Source organism: Carettochelys insculpta, chromosome 5, assembly GCF_033958435.1.
Source record: "Carettochelys insculpta isolate YL-2023 chromosome 5, ASM3395843v1, whole genome shotgun sequence".
In the NCBI taxonomy this organism is placed as follows: domain Eukaryota; kingdom Metazoa; phylum Chordata; order Testudines; family Carettochelyidae; genus Carettochelys; species Carettochelys insculpta.
This window is the reverse complement of record NC_134141.1, coordinates 40,858,524-40,878,136: the sequence shown is the minus strand read 5'-3', so window position 1 is coordinate 40,878,136 and position 19,613 is coordinate 40,858,524. Positions and strand designations below refer to the sequence as shown.

The 19,613-nt window shown below is 43.1% G+C and overlaps 1 protein-coding gene across 4 annotated transcripts in view; it reads right to left on the bottom strand.

Annotated features, from left to right (window-relative positions):
* TNFAIP8 (TNF alpha induced protein 8) overlaps window positions 1-19,613 on the bottom strand; it is an 80,031-nt gene that overhangs the window by 18,400 nt on the left and 42,018 nt on the right. For 2 of the 4 annotated variants that reach the window (XM_074994123.1, XM_074994122.1), the window contains exon 2: window positions 6,803-6,902. The exons of the other annotated variants lie outside the window; for them this stretch is intronic. In XM_074994123.1, coding sequence (XP_074850224.1) covers window positions 6,803-6,833 — 31 coding nt within the window. In that variant the 5' untranslated portion in view covers window positions 6,834-6,902. The remainder of the gene's footprint in view (window positions 1-6,802; window positions 6,903-19,613) is intronic. 4 annotated transcript variants of the gene reach the window in all.

The following is a 19,613-nucleotide window of genomic DNA, read 5'->3' as shown; positions in this document are numbered from 1 at the left end:
TTTTCATTCAAATGTAAAATTTTCAAACCTTAAAAGTTGCTGGAAAACAGAATTATTGTCCCTCATTCAATTCTATCCCTAATAGCTCAAATACTAAGGACACTTCTCTTGGAATCTGTATCCCTCACTTTAAAAGTCTGTATGAGAGGAAGCAACATCATCGTCCCCAGTGGATGCTTGGGACTGAACAAACTCTCAGAGCCCAACAGCAGCTCCTTAAAGATGCTGTTAGAGTTGACAATATTGATCAAACAGGGAACGTTCCAACTGAAGGTAAGGGACTCCCAGACAGTTCACAAGAACTCATCTGCCTGCCTGGGAAAAAGGTACAGGCTGAACCTCTCTAATCTGGAACTCTTCCCTCCAGCAACATCCGAAATCTGACATGATTTTATTTAGAAGAATGACCACTTACCATGAGTGTGGCCAAGTACCTCATGATCTCAAAGTTTGTTTCCAGCCAGCAGTCCTGGCTCTCAAGTGTTCTGTGCTGATATTTAAACCTAATCTACTTAGCGCCTTCCAAGAGCCCAGAAAGCAGTGGAAGTGTAGATAATTCTGCTAGACAATATTGACCTCCTGTGGTTTGACAAATTCTCTTGTCCAGCACCGGTCAGGTCTCGAGGGTGCTGGATTAGAGAAGTTCAACCTGTAGCTGTAAAATATCAAAGTATAACCCATAATCATTGGGGAACACGCCTCTCAAAACAGGGAATACCATGTGGCCTCATAACCTCTGTCTGGGACAGCAGTTTTGCGTGTCTTGAGTCCTAAGGAACAGAACATGGGAGTTCATTTCTCCATAATCTCGCATAGATTTTAGTAATGCTAGCATGTCTACTCAAAGCGCTCTCTGTTTTTTTCAGTAATGCATAGATTTCACTCCAATCAACTACGGTACTCATAACTGACTATAACAAACAAACATACAGCAGAGACTCTGGCTCTGAATGGTTCTACTTGTGCATTCAAAAATGAATATGGTGCATTTCAAAATTGTTCAAAGCAAACATCATTCCACTGTATTTTAGGGGCTGCACAGTTTCATCTCATGTCATGTTTGGAACTGAAAGTTCTATTAGAAACAAGATTATGTATTTGCTAAATATGCAACATAACTGTAGAATTAATGTCTCAGCTATAGCACTCTGAAGTTTTGCACATTAATTTTTAGCCCAAGAAATGTGTAAAATACCATTTATACAGTCACAACTTTAAAAGTAAAGTTTAATGAGACCTTTACTGTACTAATGGCTTTTTAATTTGACTGCATTAAAAGCATTTAGCCTCAGGTAACTGCAAGTAATGAAGTCAGAGCCTAAATCAATGCAATTTTTATAGCACTTAAGCTCTTCTTGTTGCTGTGTGTGCCTGAAGTCAAACATTAAGACTACGCCAGAAGTAGTACAACATGACAGGATTTTTCCCCCTTAAATTTACCATGCTATATGTTTTGACCTGTACAAAGGTACCAATATAGAGATTTTTTTTAAAGTATCAGATTCTGTTTCTAAAATTTTCAATACTCTAATGGAAAAAATGTATGAAACAACGTTAATATAGACCACAAAGTAATAGCACCATGGTTTAAAGATCAATACAAAGGAATCTGCTGAATTCTTACTTAGCAACATTATTAACACAACATGGTTTGGCATAACTGAACAGAAAGCTACAATTCACTGTTTCCCTTTAATGTTCTCCTCTGACCCACATAGTAAACAGTGATCAAAGACAGAAGCTGCAAAGCCACACAAGAAGTACTGTATAAGGCAAATCCTTAATTTACTCTAGAATTAGTACAACACACAGATAAGGATGGAGTTTCTCTCTCATTCCTGAATGACACTGACACAAATTAGATCAAATTGAGGCTGAAAGGCAATAAAGTATTTGTTAGATTAATTTTTGCTGCTCAAAATCAACGTTTGGGGAAATTGTCCAATAGTTCACAATTTCAAACTGAAGTGGAGGTTTAAGTGTCACTGCTACAGTGAATAGCAGGTTTATACAAATAATTTTTCTTGTATTCACCCACTAAATCTACCATATAAACCCCAGACTGAATTTCCACCATGAAATATCAGGGCTCAGGCATGGTAGGCCCCAGATTAATTTCAATACCTCCCTGTACATCATTTCAGGTTCTCTTGCACCTACCCCTGCAGAGTGAGAACTGCAATTCAACTATCAAGCCAGCTGAACATTGCAGACCAATGCACATTGAAACCAACCTGCTTCTTGTGCTTCCTTTTGCAGAATACAAATAGAAATACGGAAGAGACAGTAAAAGAGGTTCCCCCCTCCCAATACTTTTAGTCTTTTTCACACTATGGGTGTGTCTACACGGGCACAAATCTTCGAAATGGCCATGCTAATAGCCATTTCGAAGATTACTAATGAGGCACTGAATTGAATATTCAGTGCCTCATTAGCATTAGTATGCTTCTGGCCGCAGCGCTTCGAAAGCGCCACTCTTGAATGTGCGCAACTCGGCGCGGCTACACGGGGGGGGGGGGGCGGGGCTTTTTGAAAGGACCTTGCACCTTTCAAAATCCCCTTATTCTGTTCAGCTAAGCGCCTCATTAGTAAGCTTCAAAATGGCTATTAGCATGGCCATTTTGAAGATTTGTGCCCATGTAGACACACCCCATAAGTTTGCTACCACATTAGCCTTGCTATGTGTCCACAGAGAGTCATACCTTTAAAGACCAGAAGGGAACATTATGATTATCTAGTTTGATAGCCTGCAAAAAACAGGTCATAGAATTTCACCCAGTAATTCCTGAATGAAGCCTAATACTTTGTGATATTAGCATACCATCTGCTTTTAGACTTAAAGGACTTCAAATGACAAACAGCCAACCACCTTTTATTGTAAATCGTTCCATTGGTTCATTTACCTTATTGTAAAACAACCCTGGATCTTATTTCAGTTTTAAATTTGTAAAGTATATACAGAACGTGCTCATTACTACTGGAACAGGGAGATATTTGATCACTTATCCAACAGAGTCTGAAAGCTTGAAGTGTGCCATAAATACATTATTAAGCAATCAATTAAAACTATTAATTTTCAACATCAAAAAATAATGTGATAAACAGTCAGCATGGTTTTGCCAAGAATAAATCATGTCACTATCAAACAACTTTCTTTGACAGGGTAACAAGTCTTGTGGATGTGAGGGAAGCAGTAAATGAGATCATTTATATGACTTTAGTAAGGCTTTTGTGTCAAGTTCTCATAAACTAGGGAAATATATCCTACATTGAACTACTCTGATGTGGGTCCATAGCTGGTTGGGAAATCGTACCCAGAGTGCAGCAGAGCTGGAAGGATGTACCAAGTGAAAACCTGTGGGGATCAGTTCTGGGTCCTCTTCTGTTCAATATCAACAATGATTTAGATAATGAAAGGAGGTGAAAGTGCTGTGGAGGATAAGGATTAAAATTCAAAATGATCTGGACAAATCTGAGACATGTTCTGAAGTAAACAAGATGAATAAGCATGAATATGAAGTACTCTATGTAAGAAGGAACCATCAGTTGCACACATACAAAATGTCTAGGAAGGAGTACTGCAGAAAAGGATCTGGGGGGTCATAGTGAATCATAAGCTAAATAAAAGCCAATATTGTAACAGAGTTGCAAATATTCTGGGCTGTATTAGCAGGAGCATTGAAAGCAAGAGGCAAGGAACAATTCTTCTACTCTACTTCACGTTTAGGTCTCAGTTAGGATTACTGTGTCCTGTTCAGGACACCACATTTCTGGAAGGATGTGTACAGTGTGAAGAAAGTCCAGAGAAGAACAACAAAATTAAATTTCTAGAAAACATGATCGATGAGAGAAGATTGACAAAGAAACTGGTTTGCTGTGGAGAAGACACTGAAACTGAAGGGGTCATAATGACAGTTCTCAAGTACATACTAGATTGTTACAAAAAGTCAAATGTTCTTTTTAGCTTCAGAGGACAGGTTAAGACGCCATCGGCTTAAAAAGCAACAAAGAAAGTTTAGGTTAGACATTAGGAAAAATTTCCTGACAGGCTAGTTAAGCACTGGAACTAACTCCCTGGAAGTTGTAGAATTTCCACCACTGAAGATTTTGAAGAGCAAGTTAGACAAACACTGATATGATATGGCGTACACAACACTTGGTCCTACCTTGAGTGCTGGGAAGACACTTCAAGGTCCCCACCAGCCCTAAGATTCTATGATTATTCAGCTTTGGGGTCTTGATTATGTTTTCAGTGTTCGGGTAAGTGTGCACTGCAGCACATGTGGACCTACCCAAGCAAGCTTTGATCGAGCTCAGTGGTTCTCAACCCAGGGTACTGGGGTACCCATGCAGATATACAAAGGTCTTCCTGGGAGTGCATCAACTCATACAGAATATTGAGTAGTTTTAAAACAGGCTCCATAAAAAAATTCACACAAAGGACCTGTTTTTCGTGCTCTATATATTATAGATTGAAATTTAAGCACAACAGATATATTCCAATTGATGTATTGATTGGAAAATGGTAAAATGAGAAAGAAATTTTTCCATAATAGTGTATTATAATACTTCTGTATTTTATATATCTGGTTTCATAAGCAAGTAGAATTTAAATGAGGTAAATTTGGGGTACACAAGACACTCTTAAAAGGAGGTACCAAAATCTGGAAAGGTTGAGAACTACTGATCGAGCTAGCTTGAATAGCAATGAAGGCAATGGCCCCTCTAGCCCCTCCAGTAGGTATCCAGGTTCTGGAGTTGGGTTGTGCAGCCTGAGCTGCTGCAGCTTCACTGTTATTTAAATTACCAAGATCAATGCTATCTTGGGTAAGTCTACACATGCCAGGCACACCTTTCACTGACTACAGCACAGACACATCCTTAATGTTGCACCTGGGGCCAAGGAGCTACCAGGCAAGATTAAGTTGCATCATGTATGATGGTCTAACATAGGCATAGATTCTTTCAGTTTTGTTGACTGAATCTAGCTTTTTTCTAGTAATTTTCCTCCTTACCCTTACTTGTAGATCATGACGACTAAATCAGTGCTAGCATATTCTCATCTCAAGACACAAGGCATTACATGCAAAAATCTCATGCAGCACAAATCATTTCCATACAACTCTATTTGCAATATACAAACAGTATGCAGTTTTCAGTAATTTCTTTTAAAAAAATTATCCATCTCTGCCTACTGATATTCACTCCTACTCTTTCTACAGTTTGTCACGGCTTCTGTTTTCAACTGAACAGTTACTCAGTCAAAGAAAAATCCACTATCAACTAAAGCATTCTCCTCAGAAACCAACCCCTTTTTAAAACTTCTCTTGACATATTTATTCTGGGGTACCATGGCCTTCACATTCACAACTGATATAAAAACCAAGTCATCTCCCCAAGAGAGCTCTAAGAATTCAATCAGATAGAATAAGAGCTTTGCCTTCAAAATTGGTTTATTTTTGAAATAAAGTGCACATTACAAAACTCTTGTGTAAACCAGAGCATGTTTCATGCCGTGGCATGCATGCTACTTGCTCTCTGCTTTGGTATAACTGAGGTGGAATGCGCATATTGCCATGTTCTCTAGTTTCACAATACTGGCTTCTGGAAAAGTATCTCAGTGCCCCAGTAATTGCTCAAATATTTTATTTGGAAAAAAAAATTTTAGTTTTTAGTGTTCTTGTTCATTTGGAGAAAAAGTATGTGGAATTTCTGAGTACTACAAGAATGCCAAAGGTCATGCTTAGTCACATACATTGACTGTTATCTGTACCATTAACTTCTGTTTGCTCCTGACCTAATTTTTTGAAGACCAGCTACATAAACTTGTCTTTTACATCATGTACAAAAGTAAGTCTAGGCCTAACATTCTTTTAGTATTCACGTGGCTGCCATAGTGGGGTAGGGAAAAGTGGGGTGGGGTGGCTTTCTGAAACATTTTGAAGTGCTCTCTCTGTTTCACTACCAAATGGGAAACTTTTGGGTTTCCTTATTGCTAACCTGGTTTGTTAGAACTATACTGTTTTCTCTTTCAGTTTGGAATCTCCATAGAGACTACTTAAGAAAATCATGACATCAAATTCTTTTCAGAGAAATCCATTTCTTTACCCCAGTCTTGACGTTTCTTTTCCCCCCTCGCTTCTATACAAGTGCTCTTTTGTATACACAGAGTTTCAGGAAATTACTCCCCCTCTCCACCAGCCTCCTCCGCAACTTACACAAAACAAACCCCTCCTAAATATCAACACTGATGAATAATTGTATTTTGGTTGAAAAGTTTCCAGCTCTTCCATGCTTTCATGCTACATGGAGTAAATTAAGTTTTCTTGCTTTTGCTCAAGGCACACTCCCTTTTCAGTTTCACACACCTAGCCACCAAAAAGTATACGCTTGTACTGAAAAGGAAGTCAGCAGCAAGCTCATTCCCAAAATAATGATCTTCACTTCTCCCCTACACAACTTCCTTTTTATTAGGATAACATTTCCAATTTCAAAAGCCTTTTAAATAGCCTTTATTTCCCCCCACCCCATTTACCAGTACTTTGTGTACTCTTGGGTCCTCACTGAACAATTAAGCAGCTGTCTTGGAATCAAGACTGTGGTTGTTTTGATTCCAGTAACATCTAAAAAACCCACGTTTTTAAATGATTCGGCCTAAGTATGCCCCCCCATGAACGGTTTAATGCTAAAACGAGCAAAAAACTTATTCATTTTCTATCGTGACTGCAAAAAGCAGCCCAGAAGACGACCCCAGCGCCACTATATTTTAAATGAAGGCCCTCTGAAAAAGTTAAAATCCTACCTTCCTTAGATTCATCAACTTCTGAGCTCATGGTGTCAGTGTCACTCGCTGGAGGCCAGATTACAGCGGACGTGCTCTTTGAGAAGCAGCAAGTCAACGTCTCAAAAATAAATAAATAAATAAATAAAAAAGGAGGGGGAGTGGGTGGGATTACGAGGGGGGAATTCTGTGATTTCAACAAATCGGCCCTCAGCTAAATGCAAAGATTCCGCCCCTTTGGGAACCCCTCCCCCCCACAGGAGAGAGAGAGAGAGTCTGGAAAGCAGCACCTTGCAGAAACTCCTTTGCTAGCACTAACTGCAGTTCATGCGTATTATCCCAACCCTCTCCCCGCCCACACACACCTTACCCCCCCCCCCCCGTGCCTTTTAGTCTTCAGGAAGGGTGGAGTTGTACTTGCTGCAGCATGCCGAACGTGTAGGAGAGCGAGCAGGAGTTAAGGCAAAAGCGGCACTGGAGTAGCAACTGGAGCATTTCATTACAATGACTGACAAGCAGAGGGGCCCTCGGGCTACTTGCTACAGGCTCCAAATGAAAATATTTTTTAAACCTCAATTGCACTTTTACTACTACTTGGAATCAGTTCTGAGACATCTGAAACTGAACTGGTTAACACTGGAAGACAGTAAGGATTTAAAGTACTTCAGGGAAGACAACAGGCAGCTTTTTCTTGTTTGTTTAAATGAAGGTCTCATAGAAAATTACTTTTCTTGTTTCCCTCCTCCATGCTGAATGTGGTATTGCAAGCCTCAAACAATTCAGCTGCCTTTGGTGGGGGGGTTTGTTTTCTTTTATCTCCATTAGTTTTTGTACTGCATACCCCCATACTGTACACATCCATAAATTTTAAAGCCCATTCAAAGGATTCTCTGCAGCGTAACAATAGAATCATACACATCTTTTACAGTATCCCCAGGCTTCTCAAACACAGTAGATTTTTCCGACCAGAACAAGTTCAAAAGCAATGAGCTAGTTAATGGAAGGACTCTTGCTGCTACAGACTCCATTTAAACCTCTCTCTGTAGAGCAAAACAACATTTTCCAATTTATTAGGTCCTTTGATTTATGTTTAGTACAGTGCATACGCTAAAGAACACCACCTACTGCATATATTATGACCCATGCATAAAAAGAGAGGGAAAATCTAGAGCTCGGACTCCAAGTTTGCATTTCCATCTTAGACTCATTTTCTGGGTTAGCAGAATTCATAACACCTAGAGGTAATGAGAAGTTCCACGTACATTATGGAAAGCGCTACAAGTGTCTTTAGAAAAACAAGGTACTATAAAGACAGGTCAGAGAAGTCTGTCTAAACAGAAGTATATTTCAAGCTGCCATCAGGAAGGTCCCACAGCTGGAGACCTAAGTCATGGATTTGACAGCTTCCATTTAAAAGTGAGCCTTCAGAGAAGAAAACAAACAAACAAAAACAACAAAAAACAGGGAGCACCACAAAATCTAATACTCAGCAATGCAAATTCAAACTTACGGGAATACATTCAGGAAGAATGTCTCTTATAAGAAAACCTTATAATTAAAGGCCCGGAATTTGTACTCTGAGCTTAAATCCTGGGAATGCCTCAAGACTTGGTGTGAACTTTGGCAAATAACTAAATATATTAGAGCCTCCGTTTCCATTCCATAATATCGTCTATCAACTATTTAGACTGTAAGATATTCAGGGCAAAGCCTCTCTCTTACCACAGCTACATCTACACGGGAGGGTTTTGCCGAGAAAACCAGGCTTTTGCCAACAAAACGCACAGAGCGTCTACCCACACGAACACAATGTGTTTTGTCAACAGTCTGTTGACATAACTTGGCAGTTCCGCCAACAGCGTTCCGCCTCTTTGGGATGAAGAAGAATGGACACTGTTGACAAAAAAGCTGTATAGATGCCCCAAGGAGCCTTTTTGTCAACAGAGGGATCCTCCTTGGGGCCAGCCAACTGGACCCAGGAAGTGCCCTCTCCACCACAACCAGAGCTCCTTGCTCTCTGCCTCTGGTCACTTTTAAAGGCACAGGGAGCCCTGGAAAACCCGTGGCAGGAAGCTGAGAGCATGTGAGCAGCAGACCCACCACCCTGCTAGCTCCATGCCCTTGCAGCCACTCCCCAGGACACAGAACAATGGCAGAGGCTGCCCAACACCACCCCCCCCGCCGGCCCTTTTTGGGACATGTCCGAGGGGTGCCAGAACCACACCGGGGGGTCAAAGAAGCAGGCCCCCTCCTGGTCCAGGCTAGAGTTCTGGACCTCCTAGCATTCTGGGGTGAAGAGGACATACTCCTCAACCCCACGGCCAAGCACCTGAATGTCCCAGGGTACGCCTGCCTTGCCGCATCCTGGCAGAACACAGCCACCCTCCTGCACGCTGGAGCAGGTGGAGGTCAAAGTGAAGGAGCTCCGCCAGGGCCACATGCCACCAAATCCATACTCCAAATGCTTGGCATGTGTCAATGAGATGCAACCCAGTGGTCAGAAATTTGAGACTGTCTTCTGGGATTTCATCCAATGGCAGTTTAACACAACTGCCCACCTGAGTCAGGTGGGGGCGTACCCGCAAGGCACTATGGGAAGAAGAGGGGACTTTGTCCCAGCTGAGAGCACACAAGAGGCAACACAAGCGACAGCAACGCTGTGGACTTAACAGTGTCCATCTTGGATCCTTTGTCCAAGGGTGCATGTGTCAGCATGTAGACCCCAGCAGGCCAGATCTACAATGCTTTGATAACAATCTATGTAACCTGAAATGAATTTTCAGAGACTTTCAAGAATCAGCAAATAACATCGCTAGCCTGCATCAGTATTTATGATTGATGCATGTAAAGTATTGCTTTAACAATTCTTCTGTCTAACCCTGTTCTTTTTTTAAATGAATAACTCTTTAGATATTGGATCTAAAGAACTCGTGAGCACATTGTTTGGGTTAAGATCCAAGTATATATTGACAGGGGTCTGCGGCTGGGCCCTTTGGGGTCTGGAAGAATCTGTGTGGTGTTGGGTGAAATAGGCTCCAGAGCCTCTCACCTTAAGTTGGGGGTTGCTGGTCTGGGCTGGTACAGCAGCAGAGAAGTCTGTGGGTTTGCATTTGTGGCTTCTGCCTGGCCAATGGGGCTGGCAGAGGTGCTGTTGTGGCTGGTTGGATCTGCGTTAGTGAAAAGGAAATCCCAGCCTGGGGCTGTAAGTGGCCCAAATTTTAATTAAACGTACCCTGGATTATTTTTTCTAGCTGTGCCCAGAAACCACATCCTATTACAAGCCCCAGCAAGAGCCACCCTCGGACTCTGAGTCTAACCAAGGGATCGAATCGGCTTGTGTGTGTAGACGCGATCTGTCAACAGAAGCTGTGTCAGGAAATCCCGCCTGCCAGACACTTCTGTCGAGAGATATTTCTAATGCGGACATGTAGCCTGTGTGTTTGTGCAGTGGCTAGAACAATGAGGCCCATGTCTTTGCAGGAGCTTTTAAATGCTACTGAAATATAATTATTTATCTTTAATAGCCACAGCTCCATAGTGGCCTCGGCTAGTAAAGCACTGTTCCCTAAGGGCACATAAGACAGTTACTTGCTCTGTAACTGGTGTTAGAGATGTTTTGCTCATGTCCATTCCAATTTGGGTGTTGCTGGAAGCTTTCTGCCCTAGCCGGTAGCCCTAGGATCGGTACGGCGACCCCTGCAGTGGTACCCATATGGCCATCCATATATGCACCTCCCGACTCGCCCCCGCTCAGTTCCTTCTTGCCGGCTAGTCCGACGGAGGGGAAGGCGGGAGGGTTTGGAATGAACATGAGCAACACATCTCGAACACCACCAGTTACAGAACAGGTAACTGTCGTTTCTTCTTCAAGTGATTGCTCTTGGGCATTCCAATTTGGGTGAATACAAGCAAATATCTAGGAGGCGGGGTCGGAGCCCCGAAAGGAGTGCAGGACAGCCCTGCCCACCGCAGTGTCTTCCTGTGTGTGCTGTGTAAGTGCGTAATGCGACACTTATTAAAATTGATTTTTTCTCCCAGTTGACCTGGCCTCAGATGCATTTCATGGTTTTCACTGGTGGCACAGTTCAGCAGGGAAACAGAGAAGTCTTACCAAATGGTAACAAAGGGCATCCTACAGAAAAAAAAAATGCAGCATGGCACTGGATAGAGAAGTGAGAAGTTACTCCTTCTGCATTTTCCTGCTTCCATGGCAGTAGTCTGGAAAAATGCATAGACTATAGAAAAGTTGGGAATATCTGACACTTCAGGTAACATCAACAGCCACAGTCTTTGGGGCCATTTAACCAAGGGCAGAATTTTCATCATCCAGCCCATGCTTTGAGATGGTATGCAAGGATTTCCATGAGTAAATTTACACAACAGAAGCCTACTTGTCCCCTCCTCCCCTCAGACCAGAGGAAGAAGTCTTGTAGTTAAACTTCACAGAATTCCACAACTCTGAAATGCGCTTTTCTGAAGTGGTTTTAGAGGCCTTCAGAACTATTTTGGGAGCGTTCAACAGAAACAAAATATGGACAGACTGTTAAAAATGCTGTGTCTGACAAACTGAACTTAAAACTTTAGTCTGTTCTGCAGAGCCATTAAAATATAAATCTCCTTCCCTAGGAGAGCTGCCCCTTGTCCCTACAAGGCAATAGCTAAGTTTAGCTACTCTTCCCTTCTGTCAGCCCTACAGACCCAAAACAGAATTAGGAAGCTGAGCTAGATTCTTTTCTGACTTGTGCATCATTTTGAGTAGAACTGTTAAACCAGGGTTCAGCAACCCTCAGCACACGTGTCTGGCCAATTTTCATTGGCCCATAAGGCAGCTCAGCCCCACCCCTTCTCTCCCATGCAGGCGGCAGCTTGCTCAAAGCCATGCTGCCTGTGATTAACAAAAGACCAGCTAAGGCTACCAACCACTACCTAAATAGTAAAGCTCTGCATCTTACCTTATTAATGAAGCTGTTGTAAATAAGACTATTAGGCCTAGTCTACACTAAGAAACAAAGTCGATTCCAGATACGCAATTCTAACTATGCCATTAGCTTAGCTAGAATCAAGGTGTCAGAATTAGCTCTCTGCCCTTGTGTAAACTGGGGCTCTTCGGGCTTGCGCCTATTGTCCCTTATGCAACAGCGTGGAGTATCAGGGCTGATGGCCAAGCCCAGAGAGAGCGATTCTGCCACGTCTTCATGCACATGGCAAAATCAAACTCTAGAAGATCAGTCACTGTGCACCGATATTCTTGTAAGCACAGACGTACCCTAGTGACAATGGTTAAGTCGCAATGGCAGGCCACACCCCTTTCCCATCCTGCTTACTACATTCCCCCTCCCTTGATTGTTTGTTCTCCCCAACCCTCCCTCACTTTCACTGAGCTAGGGTAGGGGCCTGTGGGATGAAGGGATTCATAGCGCAGAAGGGGGCTGTAGGTTGAGGCATGGGATTAGGGTGAAGGATGGGGTGAGGTGGGGCTGAGGATGAGGGGTTCAGGATGTGGCAGAGGGCCACTGGCTGTGGCAGAGGATTGGGATACAGGAGGGTGAGAGCTCTAAGGTGGGGTGAAGGATCAGAGGTTCATGGGAGCAGGGCACAGGCTTAATCTGGGTGGCTCCCAGTCTCCAGTGCAGCAGATCTAGGGCAGGTCCTTGGTCTGTCCTGGCTCCGTGCTGTGCCGCAGAAGTGTACAGAGGGTTCAGTGCCTAGGCAGGGGAGGAGGCTGGTCAGGAGGCTCCATGCTCAGGATATCTAAAACACCACCTTAAGTTCAAGCATTAACAATGAAACTCTACAGTAAAACTCACCTATGAAAAAGACATGGAACCTTCCTGGGCCTCTCCAAGAATATGGAATGAACTCCCCAAGAACTGGCACACACCTCAAAACCTTTGGCTCCAAATGCAAGGTGCATTTCTTTGACCTGGCCTTTTCCAAAAGCCTTATCAAGCCATGACACTCCACTACACATGCTCCTCCCACCAGGGGAGGATGAGGGAAGAAACACCTGACAATGTTGCTTCATGCACTACTGAAAGGCAGATCTCTTTCATTTGACCAACTTCTGTGGGTGAAAAAGACAAGCTTCTGAGCTTACACAGAGCTCTTCTTCTGGAAGTGGAATGTGATGTAAAGAACCCATATAGAATATTCAAACATGCAATTACACCAATAAAATTTAAAGCAACATTTGGCTTGCAGAGAGCAACTGGTGAGTAATAAATAAAATTGTTAGCCTTTAAGGTGCTACAGGATGGCTTGCTCTGGTGATTAAGTGTGAGCCTAAGAGCCCAGCTTGACTTTTAGAACCCCTGGCTGAGTGAACAGATCTGACAGTTTTAACAGGCAATTGAATAAGTCTCATATGCAATGACTGAGGTTCAAAAGTGCAGAGCTACAAACCATTTTTGCAAAGTTGCTTTTCACACTAAATAAAGTTTTATGCAGCAAACCAGAGTGTGAATCCACAGTGCAATGGCTTGCTGTGCACTGATTTGCCACATGAGCACTGCTCCTGTGCATTGAAACTCACAAAATGTGGCTCAATGCACTACTAAATGAAAAATGAAGTATGTCAAGGTATACTGCAGGGCATTCACTGATGTATACAAATGGCAAGTTAGTGCACAGAAAGCTGGTGCTCTGTAGATTCATGTCCTTCCCTCAGGAAGACAAAAGATCCTTATAAAAGAGATCTCAAAATCAATGAGTAAAACTCCCTCAAATACATCACTCCAAAACCCCTTTGAAAAAGGCTATGGGAGAGGTTCTCTTCTTAGGGCCAGAGAGAATTCCCAAAGGTAACATACAGTTTTTATGCATTATGCAGCTTTTAGTAACACGACTATGTGTCCTAAAAGTTGGGCTCTTTGGCTGACAACATGCTGTTTGTTCACTTTGGTGCTTGCTGCAGAAATACCTTTGTCTTTTGGCGCGTGTGTGATTAACACCTCTCGACAACAAAGTTTTATAGTTCAACTGTCAGTGTAGACATAACCTATAGCAAAAAAAATCAGGTTTTACTCACATTTTGACTCTTAGGGCAGGTCTACACTAGACCTGAAAGTCAATCTTAGATAAACAATTCAGGCTACAACACCACCATAGCTGGAACCGACATATCAATTTATCTGGATGTCCACACAGAGGGAGGTCAGCGGGATAACCTCTCCCACAGACCTCCTTTACTCCTTGTGAGAATGAGGAATACTAGGGTTGACTGTCCATCCTGACCGTGGTGATATTCTGGTAAGTTTAGATGTACACTTGTGGCATGTCTACATTACCAAGTTCTGTTGACAAACCTTAAATCAACAACCAAAAGTAAACAAAACAAAAATTGCCAGAGGGTGTTTACACTTGCTCCATCTGTTGACGGATCAAGTCCACACTGGGGGCACCATCATCAACAATGTGAGGGACGTGCAGTGCTTTGGGAAAGCAGATCTTGGGATTCCCTCTGAATTCTTCCACAGCATCAGCATCATGGATAGTTCTGGGAGGGAGCTCCCCACGCTTAAGAATGTCTAAGCAACACAGTACTCTGTCCCTCTCCCCCTGCAGCAGCAGTTTGCCTGCCAGTGTTCCTGGTGCAGGGAAGAAGAGAAGCAATCCAAAGATTTGTCCTTTGTTCCCCAAACAAGCAGCATAATCAACTATCAGATACTTTCCAGAGCTTTGAAAAGGGAGGGGGGCACATACCTGCAGGGCACCACAGATCAAAACACTGAGCAGAGCTATCGGGGAGGCACTGACAAAACAACCAAACAGCATTTACATGGGTTCTTTGTCAGCAATAAAGGGAGAAGAGAAAAAAGTCTCTCCTAAAGCAAAAACTCGTGTGTGTGTGTGTGTGTGTGTGTGTGTGTGTGTGTGTGTGTGTGTGTGTGTGTGTGTGTGTGTGTGTGTGTGTGTGTGTGTGTGTGTGTGTGTGTGTGTGTAAGTAAAAGTAACTGGGTGTTTCTCCTGACATAAGTTGCATTACAGTGTAAACTCTGTTTTGTCTCCAAACGTGTCTCCAAAAGGCAATGTTTAGTGACAAAACTTGGTAGTTTACACATACCCTTAGCACAACTTAAGATTCCTGTGTTTATATACATATTTCCTCATTAGATACTCTAGTGCATGGGTGTCCAAACTTTTGGCTTCCCTGGGCCACACTGAGTGAAGAGGAATTGTCTTGGGCAGCGTATAAAATATATAATATAGTTAATGTATATAAATCACATAATGTTAAAAGTTTACAATCTTGTGGGCCTGCATTACTAGCTGTCCAGGGCCGCTTGTGGCCTGCGGGCTGGACACACCTGCTCTAGTGTTTAACCCAGTTCTCCTTTTAGAGCTACAGAGTAAAGGCCTCCAAGGAAGAGCAATGAATTCAGCCAAGATGAGGATTCTGAAGCTTAATGTCTAGATATCTAACTGGTGGACAACTCATAAAATGAAGAACCAGCAGTACTGCTGGGTGCGGGGGGGAAGGTGGCAATTGGAGAAAGCCTGTGGGAGGTCACAACTAACTGTGTTCTTAAGACCAGTATGAGCACAGCATTTAAAATGGAAAAGGCCCCAAACAACAAGATCAAAACCCCAAAATATTTTCTGGGGATGAGATAGTGGAGCAATCTTTCAGGTTTCGTAAGTATCTTTTCAACAAAAAGCAGTCAAAACGGGACAAAACTACTTTAAAAATTCTTTTTAGCTAGCTTTGGTGATGATCCTTAAATCAGATAGGTTTAATCACTGGGCAACGTGTCTCCCCATCAGAATTTAGCTGATGCCTTCAGGGATGAGTGCCTTAAGGCTGCCATCAAGAGACTACAGTAATCCTTTGAGTGTATATTGTAGAGACATGCTTACTTCTAAAATACTTATTTTATCTGGACTTAAACCAGAATGCATACTTCAACAAGAGATAGTTCTGCCATCAGTCCTATGTACTTTTATAGTTAAATACAAAGCTTATTTTATCCTTTTCTTTCCCTCGCTCATAAACCCAGCCTCCGCCCAGCAGGGGCAGGCCATGATTTTTGATAGAGGGCACTCCAAAATTTTGGTAAGTGGTCAGGGCCCACACTTTTTTACAGAGTGGGTGTGGGATGGAGGTTTGGTGCAGAAAGGAGCTCAGGGTAGGTGCTTGAGGTAAAGTTAGGGTGAAGGAGATGGTTGTAACCTGGGGCAAGGTATTGGGGTGCAGGGTCCAGGAGGGGGTATGAGTGCAAAAGAGGATTCTAGTCTAGGGAGAGTTATAAAAGAGGACGCAGGGTCTGTGAGGGAGCTGGGATTTGGTGCCAGAAGCAAAATTTTTGGCTAGGAGGCACTTGCCTAAGCAGCTCCTGGACAGCAGCACTCTCAGGCTAGCTGTCCTGACTGTCAGCAACCCCAGCCCACAGGCTGTCCCATGTGGCTTGCTGTGTTGGAAGGGAAGGGAAGCAGAGGGCTTCCTGCTCCTGCCCCAGCACAATCTCTCAGCTCCTATGGCCAGAAAGCAGCCAAGGGAGCTGACAAAATGTGCTGCCGTGCCCTGACCCCAGCAATCTCTCTCAGCTTCTGTTGGATGGAAGCTGGCAAATAGGACCTGACGGATTTTGCTAGGGGTGGGACAGCGCAGTCCAATTTCTCAGTTCCCATTGGCTGGTTTCCAGTCAATTAGAGCTGAGAGAATTTCCTGAGCTGTGGGGGCAGCACTTGAAGCTCCATAAACCAGGTGAGGTTGGTTTTTTTTTTTAAATAAAACCTTACTTAATATTTTTCACTTTCTTCTATATAGGTCAATTCTGTTCTCCTTCACTCACATCTTACTTCATAAGTGCTTTCTGTTATATATGCAATTACTCTCAGGTACCATACCTTATTTGAAGCAAGCCTGGCATCCTTGGCAGGGGCACGGGGGGGGAGAAGAGGAGGAGGAGGAAGCTTTAGGACCCTGGAAGAGGTGGGAACTCAGGTGGAAGGAGTGTGTCTATGGCAGGACCCCTCCCAGCTAGTCCTACAGGTCAGTAGACTGGAGCCAATTAGGTAATTGGAATGCAATTATGCAAAAATGCAATTATGTAAAAAAGGTATAACTCCACATTTGTAAATTGAACTTTCACAATTAAAAAAAAAAAAACACTGTCATAGATGAACTGAAAAATCCTATTACTTTCCTCTTTTTACAATTCAAATTTTGGAATAAAAATATAAAGAGGTCACTGCACTCTTTGTATTCTGGGCTATCATTTAAATCAATGCATTTAAAAATGTAGAAAACATCCAAAATATTGAAACAGTATCCTATTAACAACAGTATGACTAACAATGGTTTTTTTAATCTCAAAGTTTTATATCATTTGACTGCCTTAGAAGCTATTTTTTCCTACCCCTGGGGAAAAGAACATAACTTGTAATTAGGTTACTGAATTTTTTTGTTGGAAAAAAAAATATTAAAGAGTGATGTTTTGTCCTACACACACGAGTGCAATGGAAAAAATACCAGGCAGTTTTGGTTTTTGGTTGTCAATTTTTTATGCTGTTAAAAAGGAATTTTGACTTGTGCAACCGTATTGGAATGGTTTAATTGGTCTACAGCCAGAAAGTCTCTGGACACAGTAAATAACCCATCTGCTCTTGCTACTGTCAAATTTTACCCTGACTTCTATTTGCTTTTATCATCTGTCAATGAGAAATTTCTGTTTGAAAGTGCATCAAAATAAACCAGACATTGATCAGATGTGCCTGTTTTCAGAAATATTAATGCTTCCAAGGCACAGACCATGATGAGGATCATCTTACCAGGGAAAGGATATTTATATACCACTTCAGTTTTAACAGCACATTATCTGTTAAGAACAATCTTGGAACACATTACAATTTATATTATCAGTCTTAACAAACAGAAGCCAGCAAGCTGTTTTGAGCTCAAAGTTTGCTTAACAAACAAACTGTACCAGAGCATGAGTAGTGTTAAAGCAAAACACCAATTTACAGACGTGTGACAGATTATACTTACAGGACCTGTCTTCACTATGTGCTAATCTCAATGCAGAACCATGAGTTTCCTTCTTAACATGGCACCCACCATTTGCTCTCAATGCCATGTCCCATAATCTGAGCTACAGCCAGCCTGTGAGGTGAACACATGCAGCTGGGGTCACCCAGAATCCTATAACTCCACTGGACACCCACTGCTTTGTACTATCACCCCCTATCTCCTGCTTAGAAGTGTCTGATTTTCAACAAAATTCACATGGTGGGCAGAAGCAGAGGGTTGGGGGATGGAGGCTCTGCCTGGGAGTGCAGACTCTGGGGTGGGGCAGGGGATTAGAGGCTGCCCTAGAGCTAGGGTGGGGAGAGAGGACTCCCCCAGCTCTCTCCCCCCACAGCACCAACTGGACTGGGGGAAAGAAGGGTGGGAGAAGAGGCACCTCTCCCTGCTGCAACAGCTCCTGGGCAGGGGCTGTGGGATAGGTGTGCTGTGGATAGGCACCCCTATCCCAGATGCAGCAGCTCAGTTTCAGACAGGGGAGGGACACCTGTCCCATGGCTGAGTCAGGCCAGTAACAGGCTAGGCAGGGGCAAAAGGGCACCTGTCCCTAGCCATGGCAGTTTGGTGGCTAAGCTAGGTTTGGGCTGAGAGAGTGGCACCTCTCCCCTACGAGGTCTGGTGCTGGTAGACACACTTTTCCCTCAGTCATGGCAGGTCCACTAGGTTTCCTGAGTGGTGCTTAATAAGCTGCTATGTGGCTATGCAGCTTAGAAGGAACTTACCTCTGAAGTGTACAAAGGCCAACCACAGGACTGAATGAACTCGGACAGCAATACAAAATAAAGATATGGCTCAAGGAGGTTACCAGAAACAGGACTCTAACATTTTCTGGACTCCAGGCCAAACGTATTTGTTGGCCCCCATGCAGTTATCGGCTCCTCCTGAATGTGGGCCTTGTATGGCTGAGTTTGAGGCTTTTTTATCACACCCCTCTGCAAGCCTATATGTACTGCTAAACACAGCTTCCTCAGCTCCCAGTTTTTTCTCACGGAGCTGTAAATTCATGAGGGTTTACTGGTGTCCACATTGAGCTGAAATTTCATAGTCACCAGTGTAAACACCCCACAGATTTATCTCATTCCTCATGCAGAGATTCTGTAGTCATGTTTCCAGGAGCCCCTTACTTCACCAGTCACTGCACGTGGTCCTGGTTTCAGCTCAATGAAGTTCCACAGCCAGCAGCTGCCTGATCCATTTTGACAAATCCCTCCCCCAGCATCCCATCCTGCCATTTGAGCAAGCTGCGGAACAACCGGCACCATCTTAAATCTGCTGCTTACTATGAAGTCATGGATAAGAATAAGAACTCCCAATACTGCCTGATGGTCAATTTTACCATAAACTAACAGCATCCTGATCACCCACAAGAGCAAAAAACCATATTTCAGCACAGACTGATCCAGGAAGCCGGGATGAGTGCAGATTCAGAACCTGGCTGTATGAACACAAGTCCCATCCTTGACAGCCAAAGTAAGAGAACAGAACCCACTGAATAGATATAGAAGCAAGTGGGTGTAATCTGAGAGACTGAAATAGCTTTGAATCAACAGGGGTGAAGAGGAAGAAGGTTGTCGGCGGAAGTGCCAACTTTTGGTGGCATACTGTTGACAAAAAGGTTTTGTTGGCAAAAGTTGCTAGTGTAGCTATAGCCAAAGTGTTTTAGATCATTGAAAGGTAAAATTAACCCACCATTTCTTTCCTTGGGATAGCTTGTTTATAAAAGTTCTCAGAGACATTTGATGGCAGAATGAAAACACACAGGAACAGAGGAAGATAAAAATTGTTGCTTTTTTACTTGCAGCTGCATAG